The 18,510-nt window shown below is 45.2% G+C and overlaps 1 protein-coding gene across 1 annotated transcript; it reads right to left on the bottom strand.

Moving 5' to 3' along the window:
• Positions 1-1,802: 1,802 nt before the first annotated feature.
• On the bottom strand, positions 1,803-15,852 carry LOC135819724 (uncharacterized). The gene is made up of 9 exons (XM_065332978.1): positions 15,622-15,852; positions 14,577-14,745; positions 13,280-13,462; positions 11,409-11,537; positions 9,478-9,609; positions 8,677-8,939; positions 7,415-7,735; positions 6,526-6,867; positions 1,803-2,543 (listed from the first exon to the last, which is right to left on the bottom strand). The coding sequence occupies exons 2-9, from the start codon at positions 14,716-14,718 to the stop codon at positions 2,091-2,093; spliced, it is 1,965 nt and encodes a 654-aa protein (XP_065189050.1). The 5' UTR covers positions 14,719-14,745; positions 15,622-15,852; the 3' UTR covers positions 1,803-2,090.
• Positions 15,853-18,510: the final 2,658 nt, after the last annotated feature.

Genomic DNA, 18,510 nt, shown 5'->3' with positions numbered 1-18,510 from the left:
TTGGGTCTGTGGGAGTCTGTGAGAGAACACCCACTCGTGCCGCTGTGACAGATTCTAGGGACACGTTGAAGGGCCCTATCCCACCACCCATGGCTGCTTCTGGATTTTAGGTTTGGATCCCGAGCACGGACAGAATGGGCAGGAAAATGTGAAAAAAAATTGTAAATGCATTTTTTTGGCTCCTGGTTGGCTCGCATACCGTGGCACTATGCCGGAAATTTGAGTTTTTCGCCCTGGAAAGCCTGTCAGTGAGTCGCAAGAACTTTTAAATCATGTCCAGAGGGCCAGCACAGTAGCAGGAGTGTGTGGTCAAAATTTCACTCAAATCCATTGAGAGACACCAAATTTACGGTCAATTTCACTACCCGCTATCATTCGATCCCAGCGTTCTTTGCCTGCTTTTCGCGCTAGCTGCTCACAATTTCTCCTTGGGCACCCTGTAAGAAGGCCATAGGCCTGTTGGGTATACCCAAGTAAAAATACTACTACAACTACTACTACTAATTGAATGCCATATGAAATTTATGGGTAGGCTGCTACCTTAATTATAAGGTAGCAGCCTGGTCGTAAATTTCATATTGCATTCGATTGACCGTAACTTTGGTGTCTCTAGCCCTTGGCGGATTATGCCGGCATAATATTTGGCATAATGTTGGGATTTCGTCAAAAAATTATGCTCCGCCATAATATACGGATTCCAACGTGTAAGGTCGGCGTAATCTTTCGGTTTAGGCAAAAATTATGCTTAGGGGCATAATACAGCTTTGTCAGAAAGCCTGCAGATGTTTGTTTCTTAAATACCCCAGTTACGACTCCTTGTCATAGCCCGTAGCGGATTATGCCGGCATAATATTTGTCATAATCTTGGGATTTCGTCAAAAAATTATGCTCCGGCATAATATACGGATTCCAACGTGTAAGGTCGGCATAACCTTTCGGTTTAGACAAAAAATATGCTTAGGGCATGGCTGTGTGTGTATGCGTGGTTTCTCAATCCTCTATGTACAGCGTGAATACATAGTGGAACCGAGCATAATTCAGCATATTTGTTGGCATAATTGTGGCATAATCAAAAGCATAATTTGACGATAGGCCGAGCATAGTCCGCCAATGGCTAGGTGTCTCTCAATGGCTTTGAGTGACATTTTCACCACACAATCCTGCCACTATGCTGGCCCTCTGGACATGATTTTAAAAGGGGCAGCCTGGTCGTAAAATCCCTGACAAATCGAATTTGTAAATTAATATCGAATGCTACATCAGTTGAAAGAGCATGAACAGCTGCAAAACCTCTGAAAATTTTGAACTTTTAAATCATGTCCAGAGGGCCAGCATAGTGGCAGGAGTGTGTGGTGAAAATTTCACTCAAATCCTATGAAAGACACCAAAGTTACGGTCAATTGAATGCCATATGAAATTTACGACCAGGCTGCTACCTTACAGTTAAAAGCATAATACTCTTCGCACATTCTCCTCGCCACCATATAATAGTCTCGCTACACGCTGGTAGCAGCGTGCAATCTTCGTATAATTTACGTCGCTCTCGTATTTGGCACTTGCCAACTCCGCGGACTGATCGCTGTCTCCATTCTCTCCTGTACTGTACAAGGCCCTTCATTACTTCAATTGCTTGCCCACCCAGCTTCGTGAAATCCCTTCTCGTACACTCTTCAAATCCCAGACATCCCTGCTGTTGCACAACGCCCGTACACTTAAGTAGTCATTAATCCCTAGCTCTGCCCACCCAATTCTTCCTCACTCTTTCTCCCCTCTCACACTATTATCTCTTATTGGCCACTGGCTATCGTGAGAATAAAGATTTAAAAAAAAATGAAACAACAATAACAAAAACCATCGTGAGAATAAAATATTTCAAACAACAACAATGACAACATATCTTATTGGCGATGGTGCCATCGTGAGAATAAAAGAAAGAATGCAAAATACAGAGTGCGGCAAGCATTGATACGTAACGAAACATTGTCTAATGCAAAACCGAACTAATACTGCGCTGGCGGTGGGTAGTAGGGAGACACATGAGCATGCTTTTCATTCTGCGGCAAAGCCTAAAAACACAGGCTTCAGCTTACTTATTGTCCAAAAGGCGGGCACATCTCTTGGACCTCGAGAAGGGATGTGCTAGCCCAATTAGTACTAGGCTTTGATATGTCCTCGAGGCGTACCTTTCCAACGTGCACTGAGATCGTATGAGATCCGGCACCGATATCACCTGATGATGTGGCCGTGCATATTCCTTGCAGGACTGCCGGGACGTGTGTGTTGTCCGCAGACGACTGGTACATTGTCATGTCTATCACATTGGGCGACGTGCATTCACGACCATTAATCTTGAAGTACCATCGCGATGCAGTGTCCGCTCCCAGTGTGCGAATGTTGCACGAATAGAGAAGTCGCAGTACAGTCCCCGGGTGCTGCTTACGGAACGGCATAGAGGTTATCTGACCAGACTGTAGCTCTGTATGATCATCGACAGTGCTGTAGGCGTATCCGAGTGTCCGGTGGTTGCAACCATCTGTAAAGTACTGAGACCAAAAAACAAAGGGTATTTCTAGCATTATGGATAGAATGGAGAAGGACAAAAAGTTCGAGTTCAATCCTAGCATTGTTGAGTTTAAAGCCATTGCAATAGCACACTCCAGGCAGGCATAGTGGGATGGTCTAAGACCATGATTGAGAAACAGAGGGTACCAGGTTCAAGTCCTGCTTGAAAGCGGAAGGAATTTTCCAGTCGTGCTGCGACCCACAGTTAATTGGGAACTCGTGGCCTGGCACGAGGGTAACACGGATGCAGCTAATGGGATTTCGGTCTTTGACCACTTGCTGGTGGGACTGACCTACTCACCTCCCACCGTTTAGTCGCTACATCTGCGCCTTTGATCCTAGAGGGTGGTGGTGTTCCCGTGGCGGATGCGGAAAACTCGGCTTCCAGCCGAGTCTCACGCGAACCGTGAAATTTAATAGCACACATCACAGCACTATGCCAAATGCATTTAAAATGCCGCCAGTGTACATGTGCATGCACGTCAGCACGGTAGTACATACCTGATTGTACATTCCATGCTGTACTGTGTACACCAACTAACATTAAAACTGATGGGCTATATTGGACACTATGGCTATACAGCCCCTACATTCACACACAGCTTTTCGTACTGCGCCGCAAGACCCACCCTCTCCTGGCATACTCGAAGTACATGTATACCGGCATCCTCTTGTTGCCTTATGATTGCGAAAGCATGAAACGTTTTAAAGTAGAGACAAACAAGCCTTGATTGCCTTTGTTATTCTGTATGGCTATCCATGTACAGTGCTGGAAACTGAAATCCGACACCCTGAGCGGTGGGTTGACATTCTTTGCGATGTGAGCGCACCGCTCAGGAGGTCGGATTTCAGTTGCCAGCACTGTACGTATAGATGTACATGTGTGTTTGTTTGTTTGTTTGTGTCACGCCTGGCACTATCCGTATCTGACGGCAAAAAAGCAAAGGATGTTATAAATTTTTCAATTCTCCTTTTTTTCAGGCATATCCTAGGATTCGAACCCGCACTATCGCCCTACATGCATTCCCCCATACACTTCGCATTCATACCAATTCTTCCAAGTTGCTTTACGTTATTATCTTGCGTTTGAAAGCCCTATTTGAATATTGCGGGCAGCTGTATGTGGCCAGCTGTGTTTGATGGTACGGTACGGTACGGGAGACGGTGTCGTATTACCTTCGATCGTACCTGTCCCGTATCTATCCCTACCGTACCGTGCCATCAAAGACGGCTGGCCACAATGCATATTCAAATAGGGCTTTCAAATGCAAGATCACAATGTGAAACAACTTGGAAGAATTAGTATGTATGTGAAGTGTATCGGGGGATGCATGCAGGGCGCGCGATAGTGCGGGTTCGAATCCCAGGTTATGTCTTAAAAAAAAAGGAATTTTTTAAAGAATTTATAACATCCCTATGCTTTTTTTTTGTCTAGGTCATCAAGGCAAAAAAGCATAGCGTAGGGCCCTGAGCTTCCAAGCTCTCTCGTTTTGTACATGCATCTACATGTACATGTTGTAGGTTGCTAGCATGTCACAAGGTGGAGGACACCGAGTTCGGAAACAGTGACCTTCCTACAACCAACCACGGTTATCTAATACCATGCATATGCATGTTGACGTCGTCCACACCAGTCTACAACAGCAATATCTTCACATCGGTTCATGCTGTGCATATTTGACTGGTAGTTCAACGAACAGCTGTGATGTGTAGTTCCTTCAACATTAGTGCTTTGTCCATCTTGTCGTCATGGCTTCTATCCAGTGCCAGATCAGTTTTGTTGGAGCGTGAGGAGGCGCTTTCCGTCGTTGGGTAGGAAATTGGCAATGTTGTAATGTGGTGAAGTGAAAATATTCAAAATTGTGTATTTCCAGAAAACGTGGAATTTTTTACGACACATATCCTGGGTTTTAGTGGAGATACTCCACTGTCCTGCAGTGCATGATTCAGGAAAATAGACACCGTAAATGGTTCCCGCTAACGCATTCAAAACTGACCATTTGCAGCCAACAGTTTTGTTTATCGTAAACCACAGCTTGTAGGGCCACATGTCCGTTCTATCAATTGTCGACTGTAGCCAATTTCAGCACTATATTCTACGTGAGTATGCAACTATGGTGAAAAACATGATATGCTGACATCACAGGTCTTGTTTTAAGACACGGCACAAAGCACGCATGCATATACTATCTTAACCTGCCCTAGTCCAAGGCCAACCCAAACATGTAACCCAGATGTCAGGCTGCAGTGCTTTGTACTTCAGCTCCCTGTTCTTTAATTAAGAGAGCACAGCTCTGGATACTCTTTCCATGTAGTCCGCCAACTGCGAAAACTCACATCACGGGGTCCGATGTCTATGCAGTACCCTCCCAGGCCATTTTTAGGGAGTAGTGAAGTGGTAAAAATATCACTTCCTGTAGGATATCCACTCAACTTTAATAATTGATGAAATTGTAAAAATATCACTCCCTAGCTGACAGATATCAACTCAACTTTAATAACTATGCGAGTCATCAGCCTGATCAAGTGATTATGGCATATATCCAGACTGCATGTACGCTAGCCTGTGTTGTAGATAAAGTAGGAAAAGCACCTTGAAAACGTGATGTGAGTTCTTGCCGTCGGAGTCCCCATGTGCAGAGTCTGCAAGCATACTGGCAGCATATCTACTTCTGATAACAGTCATACCAGCTCGTGTAGCAGATGCACCCTGTTCTTGTCACATCTTTCTGACATCTTTTAAAACGTTCGCTTATACCTTACTTACATCTTAAAACATTCGCTTACATCTTTCTTATATGGGCCGCGATCAGCTAAAACATGTCTTTGGGGTTTCGTTAAAAAGTTGAGAAATGACGAGATGAAAAGAAATGTTTTTTTCGAGCGTGTTCACTCTGCGCTTCATTCATGATGTGGTGATCATCTTCTCAAATTAATTTTTTTCGAACAATTGTTTGGCGGTCTAGTTCAAGTAGCTGGCGAGCAAAGACTGACAATGTTCGTATGTAGTGACACTAGAGCAGCTCACAGGGCCAGGCGATCGCTGTGCAGGGCTCAGGTTTGGTCAGGTGTCAGCAAGTCCGTGGGGGCGGGTCTGCGGAGTGACGCTGACAATTTGTTGGGATCTCAGTGATGTTGATGTCGACAGCGAAGCTGAATCGTCCCCGTCGTCTCCAGTGGCGAAGAGGCACAAGTTGTGGGAGAGTACATTAGGCGGCGAACTGCCTTACGACGTTACTTGCCGTTCAGCTCTCATGAGTCGTCTGACGCAGTCTCGGAAGCGCAGGCAACGATCAAAAGTGTCAATGCCAGAATCGAAAGAGTATGCAAGTGCAACGCCGCCCAGAGCATCGTGGTGCTTTCGAGGAAGAACTTGGTCCATGCCTTGAAACTGATGTCGTTGACATGCTCAAGTCTGTGTCAGCATCTTTAGCTGCGTTGTATTGTGCTCCGCCACAAAAGCCACAAACTTTGTCTCTTTGTGTCAGACTGTGCGAAAACTGTCATTTTCTATTTCAAAGTACATATTTTGAAAGCGGTGATTGGGTCACTTTTAGACTACTTTTCTGCCCTGTACCACCTTCAAGAAGTCAAGTAAGGTCCCAAGAATTATTATCTGGAGGAAAACAAAATTTGAAAAAATGTCACTCTCAGTCATGTTTTAGCTGGTTGCGGCCCATATCATAAAACTTTCGCTTACATCTTTCTTACATATTACAACGTTCACTTACATCTTTCTTATATCTTACAACGTTCCCTTACATCTTTCTCATATCTTTCAACGTTCGCTTCCAACCCTACACTCACACCACAACTACCGGCACCAACCCAGTGAATACAGATAAGTGCGCATGAATGTACAAACACCATCAGTCCATATCAAGACTAGCTTGCTCATGGATCTTGTCTCTCGCTTGAATGCTAAGTAAATTGCGCCTTATCAATTGTTGCTCACTGGCTCACCTGTAGCTTGCGATCAATAACACCTCGGTTGTGGTTCATGCCCACCTGCACTCGACCTAAGTCCGATTTTACCGCCCGCGCCCGCAACTCAGTCACTTGAGCGCGCTGCCGAAGCATGACATCATTTGCGGTGATGCGATGCTCCACATTCCCCATCCGTTCCTCGAGTGCAATGACATCAGCTTTGAGAGCACGCTGGTTCAAATACTGCCTGTTGTGCCTGGCTACTCCTTCCACCACGTCCAAACGGTTCTTAAGGCTTTGGACGGATTGGCTGTCTGCCTTGCGCGGGATCAAGCCTTCATGGGTGTTGACCTTGCTTTCGAGATTGTTCAATGCCACCTGGATCAGACACAGGCAACAGCAAAACGCTATAAGATAGGTCATGAGTGGAGTATTCACATAATGATGAAGTGAATGCACTTCGAAGAGTGCTCACTAAACCCTTCCTTTCATTTGCAATGAAACAACTGTCATGCACTGCGCAATGTACACAGTGAAAAATGCCAAATACTTGTTTGTCCAACATTGACACCAAACAGGCTGGGCAGCAATCAGAAAGCCATGTCCAAGGCATCATAGGATACAAACATAGGACGATAAATGGCAAATCTACATTCTTACGCGAACATGAAGCCTCTGAACTCTTACATACTGTTCTCATAATACTATTCTAAAATGCAGCTATGATCAAGGTCATTGAATACTGACAGCACAATTGTTCCAGGGTAACTATGATTATGATGGAACATATGCAGCGACCTGCCCTACGCCAAGACCTGCACATCTGCGTAAGCCAGCAGTAAAACTACAATGTTTTGTACTGCAGTAGCCTTGTTTATATTTTGACTCGTTGATCTACCTCTAACATGGCTCTTCACTTCCTTACCTGTAATTTGCGATCAATGACACCTCGGTTGTGACTCATACCAGCCTGTACGCGCCCTAATTCCGATCTCGTGGCCTGCAAATCGGCAGCTAGCGCACGCTGCCTAACCATAGCATCATTTGCACTGCTGCGACGCTCCACAGTTACCATCCGTTGCCCAAGAGCTACGACCGAGGCTGCAGAAGCACGCTGGTTTAACCTTTGTGCATTACGTTTGGCTGTCCCCTCCACGGTGGTCATGCGTTCCGCAAGGCTGTCAGCATTGCGCGTGATCAACTCTTCATGGGTGGTGACTGTGCTTTCTAGATTGCTCAATGCCACCTGCATCAAACACAGGCAACAAGGATGCATATTGTCTCAATGTCATAATCATTCTTTTATTCCTTGGTGGCGAGACGCCAATGAAGAGGATTGATAAGTGTAATAGATCAAGATACTTCGAGTAGTTAGGTACACAGTCAATATTTCAGAATCAAGGAGGGTGTGCTGAGCGTAAGCAGGTACTGCTCAAAAGAAGACTGCATTCATTGTGTTGGAAAGCATCTCTATGACGTTGGGTTGTGATGTCGATAGGGAGTGAGTTATAAAGAGTGAGGCACTGCTGAGAGGGGAGGGGGGGGGGGAACTCGGTGCCTGTTTGGGTGTATGGGTTCGATGGAATAGGTCCCTGTCAATCGTGTACTGTACAGTGAACCATGCAAATATCAACCCTCTGAAGTGCATAAGCAGAGTGTTGACATTCAGGACTTATCCGACAAGATGAATATAGGCTGTCAAAGGAGCACTATTTCTGCACATTTGGGTGTTAACGGAGGCTGGTATTCATGAGGTTTATCACACGTTCATTCTTGAATTAAAGTAGGGTGTCTCAACCCCATCATTCAAAATACGGTCCCCTTCGGTGCACATCGCTTTAAAATGCTTCAAATAGAAACAGAATTGAATCCATCAAAGGGTGAACACAATCAACCGTGTTTTGAATTTCCGGTGGAGGTACCATGGTATAATGTGTAAGTGGCTGCAATGGAGTCTGCAAGTGACTAGAAAAGTTCATTCTGGAGTTGGTCACATTAAAACTGTACATGTTGTAATCATCAACTCAAGCCTATTTGGTACCCTGATGTCTTTCGAAACCTGTAGGGAAGTTGTGTGTACATGTATATGACTGTGCGTGTACTTGTCAAGTATAATGTGTGTATGGTGTGTATATGTACATGTGTATATTATGTGTATATGTGTGAATGTGGATGTTGAGGTCTCACCTTGCTGGCCTCTAACCCAGACTTCAAGCCCCTCATATCCGTGATCATCGCCTCAACGTCAGTGCTTTCAGACTTCCGGTCCAGTTGAAGCCGGTTCTGATCTGTGCTGGACTCGACTATTTCCAAGCGGCGACGCAGACGTTCAATGTCCTGGACCTCTACCGTGCAGTTGCACGTGGGAGTGGATGTAGGGCCAGTTGCGTTGGAAATGGCTTGCTGTCTCAATTGTAGCAATTCCTCCTGGAAGGCCGTCTGCGTTTGCACTGAGCATAGCATTAAAACAGTGGAAAATGGAAAATAAATCTCTCAGGAAACTGCCAAATCGTTGTAGTAAGCACAATGGGCTCTCCTGCTTGTAGAAAACAATAGCAAATTGGACTAGTCTGCTATCCATTTTCAATCGCCGTTGCTTGTTCTAACCATATTGGTCTGTACCATTGTGTCGAGTCCTTATTCCGCCAGCTTATCTAATTTGTTCCCTCAAATTCGTGACTGGATAAGAGTAGCAACACCAGACAATACTCTCGTTGATAATGCATTTCGAAATAGTGGTAGCGACCTCGGCGGTAATTGTATGAGGAACTTGTTTACTCCCACTCTGGAGCTTGTGTTTTCCTGCCGACTGACTGGACACTTGACTAGGGTTAAGTCAGTGGATGAGAACAGCACGAGCTCCAAGGTAGGAACAAACCACTTCCTTATAATGCATCACTGTATGTTATGGCTTACCCAGTACATGGCTGATGAACAGTCGACTTATACCCTGAACATGTGATGCATGCATAGATGGGCATGTCTAACCTGTGTCCTCCTTCAGCCTTCTGTTCTCCTCCCTCAGCTGGCCTGCTTCACTACGGAGTCGTGCCATCTCCGATACAAGACCGTTCACGGTTGCCTGCAAAGCGCGGAAGCTCCTGATGGGTGTGTTGTGATCTGTAGATCGCAGAACATGTGTGCACGTGAACAGAACACACATAACTAAGTGAATGCAGTCATACAGACCTAAACAATTGTACACTTACACACACACATGCACATCCACACACACACACGCACGCACACACACACACACACAAACACACACACACACAGACACACACACACACACACACACACACACACACACATGTGTACACATGCACACACACACACACACATGTGTACACATGCACACACACACACACACACACACACACACACACACACACACATACACACAGACACTGCACTGTGCTGTACTTTCTCACTGCCATGACTGGTCATGTGGGTCACCCCGGGAGAGGAGACGGAGACTCAAAAGGAGTCTTGGAAAGGTGACTCAATTGGCTATTGAACCGCCTAACAGCTGACACCCCTTGAAATCCCCAAACTCTGGGTGGACTTAGAAATAGTCCCAGTTACGAGCTCACCAAACCTTAGTAAGTAGATCAGGACAAAGCGCAGGGAAAGGATTGACGGCGTCAGGTTATCCGTCCCCAGATCCAACTGCGGTTGCCCCTGTCCCTGGTGGGAAGTGATGCTTTCTACTAGTGTGGGTGGCTAAATCTTTTATAAGCTTCACTAGCACCATTTATTACACAAGAGTTAATCTAGCCAGAAACAGTCCATGGCTAATAGTTATGTATTCTTCACATATAACCTAAAGTAAAACCTGATTTAAGCGACCATCCCACGGTGCAAGCAAAAGCGGTCGTTAAAGCCGGGTGGTCTTTGAAACCAGGTCCCGCGGTGTCTGTGTGGAGCTGTCGGTGCATGGGAAAATGGTCGTTAAGGATCAGGTTATTGCTAAACCCAGAGGTCGCTCACACCAGGTTTTACTGTACTCCAAAGTAGTGATAACACATACATCGTGTTGCACTGGATCCATCCAACGCAGATTTGAGAATAATTATTGATACCGTATTTTCCGGGGTATAAGCCGCACCGAGATATAAGCCGCACCCCCTTTTTGAGGCAAAATATTGACTAAAAGTTGGTATTCGGAGTATAAGCCACACCCACAAACCAAGATTTTTCACACTCATTGACAAATGGCCTTTCTACAAATTTATTATAGTTATGGAGCTAAATACCATGTAGCTAGCTAAATACCAGTACGCAAAATAGAGTCCCCGTATACGCGTACCGTATGGTGTAGCCCGCTCACTAAAACTAGTAAAAGTGCCGGGATAGCAACACAGGCGCGAAGCTGAGTCGAATGACATGTCACGTGACGTCAGCATGAATACTGATGTATGCTAAGCATTCATTCGCGCAAGCATATTCGGTGTAACAGCCGCAGGGGCGATTTTGGTCCGATTTTTAGCGAAAAAAAGTGCGGCTTATACCCCGGAAAATACGGTATGTACCATTTTTGCGACAATTCAGCACGGATCTTGTACTTCTGTAGAACAGAAAAATTTAAGCCACGTAAAAACCCTTGCGAATTTAGCGATCGACTCATTTTCGCTAAAGTTTCAAGTCGCTAATCCGTTGAGACATTAGTAGTGCACTGGCGATTCGTGAGTAAAATCGCTGCAAAACGCTACATTAAACGTCGCTAACCGGTTGACAGTGGGAAAACGCTAAAATCATCAGTCGCTGAAATTACCCGTTCTACAGTATGGGAAATTCACCTCGTTCATTTTTGCAAAATGGTCAGCCCATAGCAAACCTTAGCAGGTAGTTTAATATGGTAGTTGTCAAGGGTAGGATTTGTGATTAACAGCATACATGTAGATGCAAGCGCTCACCTTCTTCACAAAACTTCCCTGTGTAGTCTTGGTGACAGACGCACACATGAGTCCGTGCAGCGGCGTCCAGGCGACAGCTGCCTCCATTCTGACAAGCAGCGAAGTTCTGGCAACTCCCTGATTCACCGGCTATAAATAAATGGATGCACAGAGCGATAGCACAGTATGCCCACCTACCGAATAATGTAATGTCGTCAAACTCTGGATATTAACCTACAAGCAACATTAAAGCTCTTCCCACTAGAACATACAGTGTACGACAATGAACTCAGGAAAGGTGAAACCGTAAACTGCCTAATATTCGCGACGGATTAATTTTCGCTATTTTCGCGAGACGAGCGTAACGCGAATATTAACCGTCGTGAAATCTAACTTCAACAGTGGGTGGATGTAAGTGACCCAGTGTTTCGCGAACTTTTGCCATCGCAAACTCGCTGGTTCTAAGAAATCGGGAAAATTTAGTGACGCGAATATTTGGGCGGCTCACAGTACATGGCAAAGGCACAAAAACAGATGGTATACGTTGGCAGTTATTTTCGCCAAAGATTGTGATCATTTGATGCACTTAATCTTTTTTTGTGGTGCTGAAGGAGGGAGTCTGATGTAAAGAAAAGAAAGCGGCGTGTTATTATCAGAGCACCACTTGGAGCAGCCTCCGTTATGGCCCACACCATTGGTTAGCTCTGCACTCTCCTGCTTTTTCCATTTTCAATTCATTGCTAGAGTTGGGTTTGAGCTACAAATTCTCATCTGCACAGCTAGTAGCTATTCACGGGATAATTCAAAAGTTTTGCGCATGACGCCCAATACCCCAGTATCGACACTCTTAGCTAACAAAGTTACATAAATCGCTGGCTGAAAGACACTAGGGTCCTTTCTCTTGAATCTTACTGGACTGAGACGGGAATGCAAACAGGGTCTAGGAGAGCTCAATGCATCTGGATAGATGGGCCGGGATCAGCAAAAACATGTCATTGGGTTTTCGTAAAAAAAAAGTTGAGAAATGACCGAATGAAAAAAATGTTTTGTCTAGCCATTTTACGCTGCGCTTAATTCATGAACCGGTGGCGATCATCTTCTCAAATTTTGTTCCGACATTGTTTTTGCAGTCTAGTTCAAGTAGCTGGCGCGCAAAGACTGACAATGTTCATATCTAGTGACACTGGAGCAGCTCGCAGGGCCAGACGATCGCTGTGCAGGGCGCAGGTTCGGTCAGGTGTCAGCAAGTCCGTGGCGGCGGGTCTGCAGAGCGACCCTGACAATTTTTTGGGGATATCGGTGATGTTGATTTAGACAACGAAGCTGAATCGCGCTCGTCATTCCCAGTTGCGAAGAGGCACAAGTTGTAAGCGAGTACATTAGGCAACGTACTGCCTTACGATGTTACGTGCCGTTCAGCTCTCATGAGTTGCCTGACGCAGTCTCGGAAGCGCAGGTGACGATCAAAAGTATCACTGCCAGAATTGAAAGAATGGGGAAATGCAACGCCGCCTAGAGCATCGTGGTGCTTTCTAGGAAGGACTTGGTCCATGACTTGGAACTGATGTTGTTGACAGGCTCAAGTCCCTGTCATCATCTTTAGATCCTTTGCATTGCTCCTCCACAAAAGCCACTATTGTGACTAAGTGTTTCTGTGTGTTAGACCGTGGGATAATTGTCATTTTCTATTTCAAGGTGTTTGGGGCACTTTTAGACTACTTAGGTGCACTGCATCACCTTCAAGAGGTCAAGTAAGGTCCCAAAAACTGTTTTCTGGAGGAAAACAAAATTTTGAAATTTTTCACTCTAAGACATGTTTTAGCTGGTTGTGGCCCATAATTATAGTGCACTGGTAGGTTACTTTTGCCAATCAAACACGTCACAAGACTTACTCAAACATGTTTTGATGAGCCCAGCATCTTCCTCCGTCGCTCCCAGGAGCAGTTGTGTGATGTACAAATCGTTGCTGACAATCGCCTCCTGCTTGATCTGTTTCTGGCCCATTTTTGACGAGTAGCCGATCGCTTTCTGCTCGCTGACACCGGCTGCGACGAGTGTTTTCACCATACACGTTGCTACACGGCCAGAAACAAAATACCAGGCAAACTATAGGTGAAAGACACAATGAATTTAAAACAAGCGCAGTGAAAGGTAGAGAAGCCCAACTCGCCATGGTTGCCATCACCAAAGTTGTCACAGCGCACCCATCAATTCCGCTCGGTTTGTTGTGAAATGTCGCTTTCCTTGCATCGTATCTCTTTCATGGCATGCCAGGGAAGGCCGAGGAAGTGATCACGACTCATTTTGCGGCAGTTTTGGCGCGAACCAATCCCTCCAAAGTCCATCACAAAATTGTGTTTGGGGTCGTCGCAAAGGTTTTTTTGTCGTACCTGAAATGAACATCATTCGGGTTTTTGGGGGGAGGGGAGGGGGGAGGGGGTGCAAGCCAAAATCACTATTCGACCGACACTGTACATATGTCATGTACATGAATGCGATTTTTTTGTCGTACAGCACAGCAAGCTGTGTTTGATTCAGAGGGAGGGGAGGGTGATCAAGTACGAAATCAACGATGTTCGTTTTAGGGACGACGGAAACGTCTGCGACGACCCCTTTACGGACAAAGTACATTTCTTACAAAACTTCAACTTTGGTGTAACAAATCTACAGCCGACACCATCAAACAAACTGCTATCTACTCCCAACACATAGGCAAATCTTGCAACACCAAGTCCGTACAGAACACACAGAGAAACAGATCGGGAGCATTCACTCAGAGAATGCAAAAAATGCAGTTCCACTGTGGTCCCATTAAAAACATATTAGTTGCTACGAAGATTATGGGATTACAACACCACTTGACTATGTTTTAAGGACTGGCACCATCATGCAGCATTGCACGACTTTTGGGTTACTAGTCAATGTTAATTTAAGCTGCCTCAAGCGGATCCGTGGTCCTTCACCCTCATGTCATTCACAAACCTCTTCTGTGCGTAAAATCAATGTCTGCGATGTCTGTGATGTTACTTCATAATTATGAAACTACTCGAATGATCATATGATCACATGACCACAGATCAGATTGTAGGTAAAGAAGAACCATGTGTGCGGAGCCTGAATTTGCCTGCTGTACTGTGCCGTTCATAGAGGCACAGACCCTGTACTAGAACAGGAAATATATACACTTACATTCCAGAGCTGGTTGTCCAGTTGGCGAAGCTATAGCGATAGTAGATGCAGTACTGCACATCACTAGTGAGAAGAGAAGAAATCCCAGGACAGCTGCCGTGCAACTTTGGGCATGATACCCATGGCCATCAATGGCCCTCATTTTGCAATCTCCGGCGTATTGCAATCTCTTCGCATACAAGAAGAACATAATCATAATACAATGTACATATACACATTCAATGTAGAAGATTACAAGTGATAATGGTTGCGTTGCAGGCGTGGTTATTAGATTTAGAACGGATGTACCAGGCCCAACAACGAATCAAGTACTTCCCAGTGTGTAAAGTTACTCAGCTCTGTATCCTTGTTTGTTGTGCTTCTCTGTTTCCCTGCCAGACCAGAGGTTCATTTTTGTACACGCCCGTGCGAGATGCATTACAGGCGCATTTAGCACAAATACTCAAGATACCCTGTGGTGTTCGCAGTGCTCAGATTTATGGCGTAGGGCATAGCGTAGTGTACACCGCACAACGTATTTTGTTGTGAAACAAGGCCGCAGTGTTGCAGAAACTCTTAGCTTTATGCTCAATCATTAGTGGACGTAGGGATCATTTTGCAACAGAGTTGCAAAAAATAGAACGTTGGTCCAATGTTGCGCTGTGTAAATGAAATAGTACCGCAATTGTCTACAGTCATGAAGGTTGTATTTCCAAGTAGCAAAGTCATGATAATACCGTGTACATGTTCACGTAGAATACTCAGGTTCGACATCTAATCTTGTAAAGAACCATTCTGACAGCCTGCGCTATTGACTAATGAGTTCGTTTTCGGAGAAAACGTTTCTCATTGAGAAGTGATCTGGGTTTTGTATAAGTCAATACCCTTTTGATCACAGCATTACGTTGATACGAAGCTACAAGACGACGCTCAGCTCACTCTGCACGTTCTCCTGCGGAACGTACGCGCAATAGCAATTCGATACTTCAAATCTAGTTTTGTCTGAACATGCAGAGCACGGCAGAAGGAAGACTTCAGGACGAATGAAAGACTAACATCCACTCACCGGTTTTCAAACAGATAGGTGGTGAATCAGGATCATTGGGTGTTCGAAATAGCGTGATCCGCAGGTTTGCAGTTGACATTGGTCAGTAACCGATTGTGAGTACTTGTATCCTGGATAAGCTGCGCACAACACTTGGTGTACGAAGTATGTACGCATAGGGGCAAGTTACCAAGTATGCTTTTCTGCAGAGGGAGATCGCTGTTGCGCAAATCGTTGCCGTGGTCCGACTCTGAGAGGCACCTCCTCTCCATCTGTCCAGTGCAGTAGTGTCCCCCATGCCCAGGCAGGCATCGCAGTAGCGTTTCACTCAGTCATCAGGCCAGGGGACTGACCAGGCAGCGCTGGCAAGATGTCACCGGTGAATGTGACATTCCTACTTTCCTCTATGAAGCCCGTACATGGTACTAAAGTCCGAACACACCGATCACGTTTTGACTAGTCAACACACGTGACATTCACCAGTACAAGTACATGGGACGGCGGAGAATCAGATTCTACTAGTCTGCCGTACAAATCGTTATCACATACATGTAGATGTAGATACATACAGGCCGCGTCTTCCCTGAAGTCTGAACAGACTTGACAGGAGCAGGGTTTGCTTGTCTGTCACAATGTCAAGCCAAGCCAGCTTGGAGATCTAGAGCGCTCGCCACTGAGATATCTTCTGCCTTTGGTCGTGCTGCGTTGTACAATGTATCGACGACTACAGTAGTATCCTGCAGAGTCAGATACGCAGCTAAAGTTGCTACATGCACTGTAGGCTGTACAGAATGCTACAGTCGGTACACATGCTAGACCTACACTAAGGCTACAGGGAGTGAACTACACGTGACATGTACATGACTTTACTCATTACGTTGTCAGTGAGTAAGTAAACCTGTATGAACAGCAGTTTCCGATCAACTAGCAGTACACATGTACATGCAGATACACAAAAGGCAGAAGAGAATAGAGGCAACTGAGTTGTCTGAGGATTGCCTTAGCTTTGCTATATGCATGAAACGCAGCGTTACAACAATGACCTAGCCGGCTGTCTCTATTCTCTTCTGCCTTTTGTGGTAATGCTCCATCTCGTTGTGGTGTTGAGCACTCTAGGCAACCTGGGAACTCTCGCTATTGTACAATCATGTACATACATGTAGATACAATTTCAGAACGTTTCCTTATTGTTTTTTTTTTTCGGTGGTAACGGCCTCTTTTACGGGCAAGATAAATCATGTTGACGTGAAATATAGAGATACATGTACCATGAAAGGTAAAATAGAATTTTATTTTAGTACAATACACTGGACAACTCCAAGAAATTCCACGTAAAACAGACGAAATTCAGTTCTCAATGGCCCACGCCTACCCCAGCACCATCCTGCGTCGACAGGCCTGTCAGGCGCCTTCTGGACCCGCGTAGCTGGAGGTCGACTGCATGAAACACTGCAAATTGGTCGCGAATTCGCACGCAAGCCATGATGATTGAAAATATGTCCTTATTGTGAACCCCTTACATATACCAGTATATGACTGCATTCACTGGAAAAAGAAGGAACGCCAAGTGCTGGCAGCTGTTATACAGTCATGTAGTATCGCATAGTGGTTCGATATTATTGTTATAAAGCTTGACCGCGTTGACATCACCAAGCAAGCTTGGCTAGTCTTCGCGCAAGCCAAATGAACATAGAAAATGAAGAACGAGCGAGACCAATGAGGTGAACACACGCGTGCAACTGCAGAATAGGCAAAAGGAATATACATGTAATAAGACAGTCCTAAAAACACACGACATGTCAACTATTTACTTCAACAAATAAAACTGGAAACGGATGAAAACAGGAATCATGACAGCTGACGGTACATAGTGGCAAAGCGACATAACACGAGTATACTGTACAATACTACATGATAGTACTTTGAAGTACAATTCAACTTATAAACTACAGCCAAGAACCACGTAGTCGAAAACTAAACGACATGGGTAAACCATTTTCACATGCACAGATAATTTGAAAAAAGGTTCGAACGTTCAGGAAAACACATTACTTGCATAACATAACATACCAGGACGAGCAAGGCTAATTTCAACATTCTGCAGCGTTCGATATACATGTAATGATTATCACAATAGGCGGGCGATGGATACGTTCTCACAAAAGCTGATAACTTTGACACTTCTGCACTTTCTTACTAGCACACACAAACGCCACCTCCCCCCCCCCCCCCCCGCACACACTCACACATAGCCACACACACACGCCCACACTCACACATACCCACACACGCGCCCACACACGAAAATGATGGAAGAAACAGACGATTTGTTTGGAACATTTTTCTTGTTACACGACCATCAGTGAATCTACCGTATAATGGAATGGGGACTGCTTGAAACCACTGTTACATGTACATTGTACATGTTAATATAAAAAAGCAAATTATCGTGTCCGTTCCCGAAGGGAACTCACGACGGCCGCTAACACCCGGTAAACCCTAGCGGCAGATGCAGCGCCTAACGGTGGGGTGAGTGGATAAGTCTCACAACCACTGGCACAAGTGCCGAGAACGACCCCATTAGCTGGATGTACATGTATATAGGCAAGTAAAAGTGAAATATACTTCAAGTAAAATTAATTACAGAGGCAATATGCTTTGGTTCTGCAAGAGTGCTCAATGCCTGATTCAGGCAGAGCGGCGTACACGAAGGCACACAATGAAAACCTTGGCAAATTAATTCCGTTGTGACTCAGAGTTTCATGGCTGAACCAATCATCAGACAACGATAATGGAATAGGAGGCAGTGCTGGTATATCTAAGTGGAGAGAGGTGTGATAATACGGTAGCGAGAGGCGCAATCGCGTTAATGTATACAGGGACAGGCTATTTCAGAGGCAGATGCGGTAT

Source organism: Sycon ciliatum, chromosome 6 (assembly GCF_964019385.1).
Source record: "Sycon ciliatum chromosome 6, ocSycCili1.1, whole genome shotgun sequence".
In the NCBI taxonomy this organism is placed as follows: Eukaryota; Metazoa; Porifera; class Calcarea; order Leucosolenida; family Sycettidae; genus Sycon; species Sycon ciliatum.
This window is presented reverse-complemented; position numbering and strand designations above follow the sequence as displayed.